At 28.8% G+C, this 8,188-nt stretch overlaps 1 protein-coding gene across 1 annotated transcript; it reads right to left on the bottom strand.

Moving 5' to 3' along the window:
• Positions 1 to 3,144: 3,144 nt before the first annotated feature.
• Positions 3,145 to 6,004, bottom strand: LOC136086350 (uncharacterized). Its single transcript, XM_065808645.1, has 6 exons — positions 5,847 to 6,004; positions 5,646 to 5,796; positions 5,408 to 5,597; positions 4,852 to 5,273; positions 3,759 to 4,712; positions 3,145 to 3,717 (listed from the first exon to the last, which is right to left on the bottom strand). Exons 1-6 carry the CDS (start codon positions 6,002 to 6,004, stop codon positions 3,145 to 3,147), a joined length of 2,448 nt encoding a protein of 815 aa, XP_065664717.1.
• Between the last annotated feature and the right edge of the window lie 2,184 nt (positions 6,005 to 8,188).

The following is an 8,188-nucleotide window of genomic DNA, read 5'->3' as shown; positions in this document are numbered from 1 at the left end:
GTAAAAGAAAACATGTCGTATTACATCAGACTTGCTCATAATGTGCATAATAGTAAATGACTCCTTTTAACTCAGAAAAACTTCCAGATTTCCCAACCTGCTCATCACCAGAGATTTTTGTTGTTGATTGATACAATAGTCCAGATGATCTATTAGCAAATGAGGTAATAGGAGAGCTATTCTGCGAATAAAGATAAAAATCGACTAAACTAGATGAGCTGTATATACATTTACTTTTACTGTCATATCCAGGAAGTATTGTATAATTACTATAGTTATAGGGTGTCCAAGGTTGAATAACTAAGTCATTGTTTTTAGGAGAATCGATTCCGTCATACATGCGTACTCTTGATTCCCACCAATTTCCAGATTTACCGATAACATGCATTCTAATATATTTTAAATAAACACCATTTCTACTACTTGCAGTGTTCAATAATATATATTCATTACCATAAGTTGTGTTCAAATATCTAAATGTGGATGAGTATAGTTCAAGATCTGAAATAAATGGGGGTATTAATGAAATATTTGCTTGTTGTGTTGAACATGTAATAAAAGGTTGCAACAAATATGTAAGTGGATTTCCAGTTTTATTGTTTAATTCAATTTTTAGATTAGTTTTAAATGGTAAATCAAGTGTAAAGTATCCTCCTAATTCAATATTAGAATGCATATTACAACCTTGTAAAGAGTTAGTATAAAATGGTCCACCAAGTGGAGCGAATAATAAATCACAAGCAATACTTCCTATGCAAAGCGTATTATCTGCATATATCCTAATAAATACGTTATTTGATACACTTCCATTAGGATTTGTTCCTTTAAATTCTAACCATAGTTTTCTGAGAATACCAGGACCACTATTTTGAATAAAAACTGATGTTCCTTTATTTGGTTCAAGAGTCTGGGATTTTACTTCCATGCATGTTAAACTTAAATTTGGTACTATTTCTAAACTGCTAGGATTAGATATTATTGTGTCGACGTTTTTTGTAGCAGCATCTTTTAAGTTAGTTGGTTCTGCTAAATTTATTAATTTGTTTGTATTTATGTCAATATCACTAGTTGCATTATTTTGTCCATCTCTTCTAATAAACATACTATCAGCTTGAGATGCTGTTAATCCATTTGAAACTACTCGAGTTGTAGTTGAATAAATTGTTGTACGTCCGAATTTATCAACAGGCATTTTATATATAAAGAAAAAAACTACCATAGTTTATCAATAATATTCTGAAAATCATATCCTTCATCTAGTTTTTTTAAATCATAGAGACACAAGTGTCCACAGAATGAGGTGTCTCCAAATTGAACTCTATCACTATTATAATAAACAGGACTTTTCAAATAATTAACAACTTCGACAGGTGGGGGTTGTGCATAAGAGTCAAAACTTATTTTTTTTTTCACCGTCTTTATACCAACAAATCCAATGAAATCCATTTGTACTTGAATCTCCTGTATTTAATATTCCACATTCTTTTCTTTGTGCATTTTTTGGTAATTGATCTCTGACAAATACTTCTCTAAAATGTTTTATTTTTAGTTTTTTTGCGGCTTCTATCAATTGAAAATTAGTTAGACGTTCATTTGGTAAGACTAATCCTTCAACATTAATAAACTTGTTCATTTTATATATAATAAAATTTTTATTATATATTAATGATTAATTGTTAGATTCTTTAGTTTCTTAGAATTAATTACAAAATTCATAATTACATTAGTATTATCAGTCTCTTCAGTCTCTTCAATCTCTTCATCTGACTCTTTATCTGAGTAAAAGTAAAAGAGTTTTTAATTTTAATTCTCTATTTTTCATTTTATATACGCAAGAAAATTATTTATATCATTTTTTTAAAAAAAAGATTTTTTGTAAATTTATATGTACAGGGTGACCACAAAGTATCCGCACACGAGACGGTTTCATCTTGTGAAAATATAAGCATAAAAGCACTTATGTATTTTCTTATTTATTTGTTGTTTTTGGTTAATATTATGTCATAAACTTTATATACTTTACTTTATATACTTTGTAAACTATGTTCAATTGGTTTTTTTAGAATGGTGCGCGTTTCTCCTTTGTGCGGCAACTTTTCCTGATTTTATCAACTTTTCTCAATGGCCGCCATCGAGCCCCGATCTTAACCCGATGGATTTCTCAGTCTGGAGCGTCCTAGAAGGAAAGGCATGCCAAAAGCCGCATAAAAATATTGAAAGTTTAAAAAAATCACTACTGAAAGCTTGGGATTCTCTGGACCCTGCCTACTTGCTCGCCACCGTCGAAGCATTCCCGAGACGCCTACAGGCCTGTTATTTTGCTGATGGAGGAAAATTCGAATTCAATCTTTGAATCATAACTGTTATAGTTCAATAAATGTTTTAAAATAAAATTTGAGTTCCAAATACTTTCTACATGCTTTTTATTAAGCTCTTTATCTGTGCGGATACTTTGTGGTCACCCTGTACAGTTCTATAATATTATACAAGTTTATAAATGGATCATATTTATCAGTGTTTTGTATGAAATAGATTGAAATATCAACATTATTAATACATTCTTCACCGTAGTATTTGTAATATTGTTTTACAGCTTTTATTATTTTTTGATTAATTTCTTTAATATTATTTGTATATATCTTTATTAATTTTAATTTATGATCGTCTAATAAGTTTTTAATATTACTTTTCGTTTTTTATTTATTCTCATTTTAAATAAATAAAAAATATTTATGTCATTTTTTGTATCTTGTTTAGTATGACTTTGGGTGAAGGGAGGGGGTGTTTCTTTAATGCCTATAGTCTTAATGCCTATTGCCTTAATTTATAATGCCCGTATGCTAAAGTGTGAATTCCGTCTTCTAAAATAACTCTTTTATCATCGTCTGCACTTAATGCAATTTTATTTATTTCTTCAGTATATACTTCATGTGAATGGGATCTTATTACATTCATTTTCCTAATATGTTCTCTTTTATTTAATAAACAATCTGTGTAATCTTCATGTGTTTTATACTTTTTAACAACATTTTTCTTTACATTTTTTGTTATCTTCTCCGTGTACTTTGTAAGAATACAACTTTGATCTGAGTCCGATAAATTCTTCAATTTGTGCTCCACCTGCTTCATCTTTGAACATTCCAATTACTTTTTTATTAACACCACCTTAAATCCTACCTTATTATTAATTGCTGGGTGATTTGGGTTAAACACACTTGTATCAAATTTACTTTCAATATCATTTTTAATATCATCGTAGAAATCTTCTGTTTTTATTTCGTATGTTAAAGAATCAGTATCTGTAAACAATAGTTTCGCTTGATCAGCATATTTTTTCTTTATGTAATCATAATGAAATTCATACATTAGAGTTTTACTTAAATCTAAAATACACATTCCTAAGTAAGTTGGTTTGTTGTACATTAATTTAGTTTTTTTCATATGTATAGCTATTAAATTTTCATTAAATATTGTTCTACTTTCGTAGTTTGGTCTTGATGCTAATTTAACAGCTTCATCTCTGTTCGTTACTAATCTAACATCGACTCTGTTTTCAATATTCTCCATTGTTTTTCCAAATACTGAGTTGTTCATCAGTTTGAAAAATTCTTTTTCAGAATCATTCGTTGCCTTGGTTCTTAGATTAGTATTTAGCTCAATGTATTGACTTAACCAAGCTCTTTCTTCAAACATGACTCCTCTATGAATTTTTGTGATCTTAAATTTGGAATTAGTTTTTCGACTTTATTTACTTTTACCATTTCCGGAGCAAGTGAGTAGTCATTATGATCATCATGCAGATGTTCAGGATAATTTAAATCAACTTCTAGTATACATGGAATTGATTTCCAGTTTTTCAACTCATCTTCATCCATCCATTTAAACCCATGTGTTGGAAGTGGCTTACTCATTGCCCATCCATATAGATTATTAGCATCTAAATATTGAATGTATGTTGATGGTTCAGTTTGATCATAATTATCCATGTACTTATTATTAGATGTTCCTAATCTATTCAATATCATACTGATTCCACCTCTTATTCCTTTCTTTATCATTAGTATCATATCGTAATCACTCAACAGCTCTAATTTTACTATTGTTTTCTTCAATGCAGCATCCCAAGCTAATCCTGGTGATGTGTAATACCAAGCCGGATCTAATTTATAATTTTTCATGCAAACATCTCTGAAATTTTCAAAAACATCTGCTAGTAAAAGCACATCTGAAACGTTGTACAAGTCACGATAATCTGTAAATGTTTTGCAATGAAACTCATTCCATACATTTTGTGCATGTGAGTAATCATCATCACTTATATCTTCATCGTTCAATTTAGAAAAGAACGATTCTTTTGTGGGTAATTGAGTTTCATTAAATTTATCAACAGAGTCTACCCAATCATAGGGATATACGCCTTTTTTTATTAATAAATCTAATTTTTTAAGATTCTTCGAATCCATGGAAAATTCTTCGAATTGTTTCCCTGAATACAATTTTCTGATATTTTTAAATTGCTCTTTTGATAAATTTTTTGATAAAGAATCTAAACTAAAAAGCATAAATCTATAACTATCTAAAAAACGAAGTTCACGTTTTACTTCAAATTTCTTACCTTCTTTAATATACTCATCGACTTTAATTTCTCTAGAAAAGCTAATATACTTTTCTTCATTGTTTGATATGCTACTCAATTTCCCTCCTGATAATTTCTTTATAAATAAGTGAGAATCATAACCAGATAAATTGTGAAATAGTATTGGAAAGAATTTTGGAATTTTATAATTTAAATTACAATTTTGATGTGCAGCACCTCTATAAATTTCCAGTAATGTGACAGTGGTCACGTACTTTGTCTTCTCCTAAATATTCTCCACAAATGTGACATTCAGTTGCTTCATTAAAGTCTTTCTTATTTTCATGATTATATATCATGTCCTTTTTAAAGTTGATCCTATTACAAATTTTCTTAATATCTTCTTGTAAACTATCAACAAAAATTTGTGCAACATCATCTGTTTCACTACTTGCAGTAAATGTGACTGGACTGCTTTGATAAAAACTTTCATCAAAAAATTTAATGTAGTAGCAGAACGAACTAGGTGTATGCTTTTGATACTGTTTAGTATAAGATTCATTCGGATTTGGTGTACAAGTATTAATGGGTTTAACAAAACTTTCAAAGTCTGCATACACAACAAATGGTACTCTCATCGACCTATTATGATGAATAAATTGCATTGTTGAACCTGGATTAGGAAGTTCAATGCGCACTGAATCATGTGATTACAATACAATTTGTGTTTAGATAATGATTCTTCAGAGTTGTATCCAAGTAAACAATTTCTACAATAGTGAATAGCGCTATTTCTCTTAGATGTTTGTGAAGAAAGCAATCTGCTTAAACTTTTTATTAAGCAGTAATGTCTTTTTTCTCCATTTGAAATTAATAATAAATCTATTAAATGTTGACGATCATTATCTTTTGAAATGCGTAAAAGGTAAACTGACTTTTCAAATCCATACACATTAACACTGATATCATGATTATTTTTCTCAAATAGTGTAACTTGATTTAGTGAAACTGGAAATTCTATCTTATCCCAATTTATTTTTTCAGCTTGATCTTAAAGATCTTTATCTACTCTTTCAGAATTTTTAGCTGTTGGATTTAATGCTCTTGCGATACACCACTTAAAACATTGATTATCTTCATTCTTTATATTAATTATTGCTTTTTTAATTGCTAAATTTTTATCAAGTGGAATATATGGTTTAACTTTAATAGTATATACTCTATAGTATTTATATCCATCTTTTTAACAGAAACAAATCTCCAAATTAACCCTAGCTGTTGAAATGATGATAAATTTTCTAAAATTTTCAACTTTGCTGTTTCATAAAACCCATCTAAATCTGTTGATTCTAATTTAACTTGATTATTCGTTCTAAATGGAGCAGATGTGATTATAGGTTCTCCTGTTTTAATATCAGTAGGCTCCATTTCACATTAGAGAACTATATAAACCTTTGAATTTCTATTTTCGTTTAGTACTTTAATAGCGTTACTTTTAGTAGCATTTATGAAGGATAAAGCATCGTAACCTTTTATCTCATTAGCTGTAAATTGTTTTGTCACATTTTTAACTGCTGATTGTGATAATATAAATTCTATTTGTTTTTTGTATACTGTATTAGAAACTATTGATTTTACTGATTCTATTTTTCTGTTAATATCAGATCCTGTATCTTCTACTTTCTTCTTAATTAAATTTGGAATATATGCTTTACCCCATTCTACAACATCATTATAGCTGTTGATGACATAAGACGATACATTTTTTGCAGCTGTTGTCAACCTTGAAAAGAGTCCAGGTTCTAAAACAGGTGTTTGAACTGATAATGGAATAGGTTCATCAAGAATAATCCTTTCAGGCCCATAAGAAGTATGCCTTTGAGTAATAGGACGAGGAGCAGGAACTGGTGTTTGAATAGGACGAGGAGCCGGAACTGGTCTTTGTCTCTGAGATAATGCATTAATAAGTTCATCTTTTCGCATATTATAATAATATTTAATTTTTCGCTCTTTAGCGATTTTTTTTAATTCTTTTACATTTTTGCTATTCATATCGTTTTCCATTTTATTTATGAAAGATATTTTTTATTATAAAAAATTTATTTATATCATTTTTCAAAATTTTTTTTTTCTTGTTAAAATATTTCATATGATAAATTTCATATAAAATATTATACACACCCCATCCTCTAACTCTACAGTAATATTCTACTGTTCGCAGTTTTTCAAGTTGTCTCTCATTTTGAACAGTTGTTATTCTATATACAAAAGGTTCAGGAGTTAATATTTCTGATGATATGTATGGAATCGGTTCGTCAAGTAGGTCTTTCAGACCCATGCGAAGTAGGTCTTTCAGACCCATGCGAAGTAGGTCTTTCAGACCCATGCAAAGTAGGTCTTTCGGATCCATAAGAATTATGTTTTCCATTTTTTATATAGCAAGATTTTTTTAAATCTTTTAAATTATTATTTATCAATTTTTTATCTTCTTTTTTCCAATACAAAGTGCATGACGTAGGCTTATACATTTTGTAAAACTCCATATTTTTATCTCCCATTTTTATATATAAAATTTTTTTTATATATTTTAATTTTTTTTTAATTTTTCAGAATTTGATATTTCAATCTTTTAACCATTATCAATCTTCCCATCACGCATTTCAAGATATCTATATCCATGACCAGTCCTACGCATTGCGCTATATAAGGATTTATATACTGTTTCTTCTCCTGTTTCCATGTTTGTTAATTTAATAGTGACTGGTTTTTTCTTAATTGTTTTTAATCTTTCATATTTTGGATCTATTTCTTTTTTCTCTTCTTTTACTGGATGTATTCTAGGTCTTCCAACTGATCTTTTATCATCAACTGTCTCTTTTACTGCATGTATTCTAGGTCTTCCAATTGGTCTCTTCTCATCGGTTGCTTCTGTTACTTTTGACATGATTGATTCTTTATCTATCAAACCATTATCTATAGCGAGCATTATTAATGTAACATAATTTTTAGATGTTTGTGAAATGTTATTTTCTTTTAACAACTTCTGCAAGTTTTCCCTTGTATAATACATTTTTATTTTATAAAGATAAAAAATTTTTTAAATCAATTCAAAAAAAAGTTAATAAACAACATTCAACTTATTTCCGTCTGATTGAAAGTGTAAAAACTTATCCGATATTACAACAGCAAACGCTTCAGTATCTGCTGGAACAGCTGTATTAAATGTTGCTTTAATTTGTACAACTACTACTGAGGATTTTAATTTTTCTGATTGTCTACTAACATCAAAAATAAAGAGTGGGCATAAATCTTTATAGTCTGAAGGAGTTATGTTGCTTTGTGTTATCAAATCGTTCATTCCATAAAATTTTTCACTAAATACAGATGCATCTCTATAGGCTCTTGAAAATTGATGATTTGGAAATGATAAGTTATAGTCAGCAGCTGGATATTTTTCTTGATTAAGCATAATGTACATATTTTTCAAGTCACAATGATCAAATATGGAAGAATTAACTTTTTGATTTCCATCCTTATTTGTTTGGAATCCAACAATGATGTATCTTGGTTTTTCTGGAGATGTTTTTACGCTAAGTCTCCAAGAAAACATTG

Source organism: Hydra vulgaris, chromosome 10 (genome assembly GCF_038396675.1).
Source record: "Hydra vulgaris chromosome 10, alternate assembly HydraT2T_AEP".
Taxonomy (NCBI): domain Eukaryota; kingdom Metazoa; phylum Cnidaria; class Hydrozoa; order Anthoathecata; family Hydridae; genus Hydra; species Hydra vulgaris.
This window is presented reverse-complemented; position numbering and strand designations above follow the sequence as displayed.

Bases quoted from the DNA above. Each gene is read 5' to 3' on its own strand.
- LOC136086350 (XM_065808645.1), bottom strand. From the start codon at position 6,004: ATGGAGCCTACTGATATTAAAACAGGAGAACCTATAATCACATCTGCT. The intron at 5,797-5,846 runs GTTAATTTGGAG...TAAATACTATAG, and splicing joins TCATCATTTCAACAGCTAGG to AGTATATACTATTAAAGTTA. The intron at 4,713-4,851 runs GTACGTGACCAC...TTATTTATAAAG, and splicing joins AATATTTAGGAGAAGACAAA to AAATTATCAGGAGGGAAATT.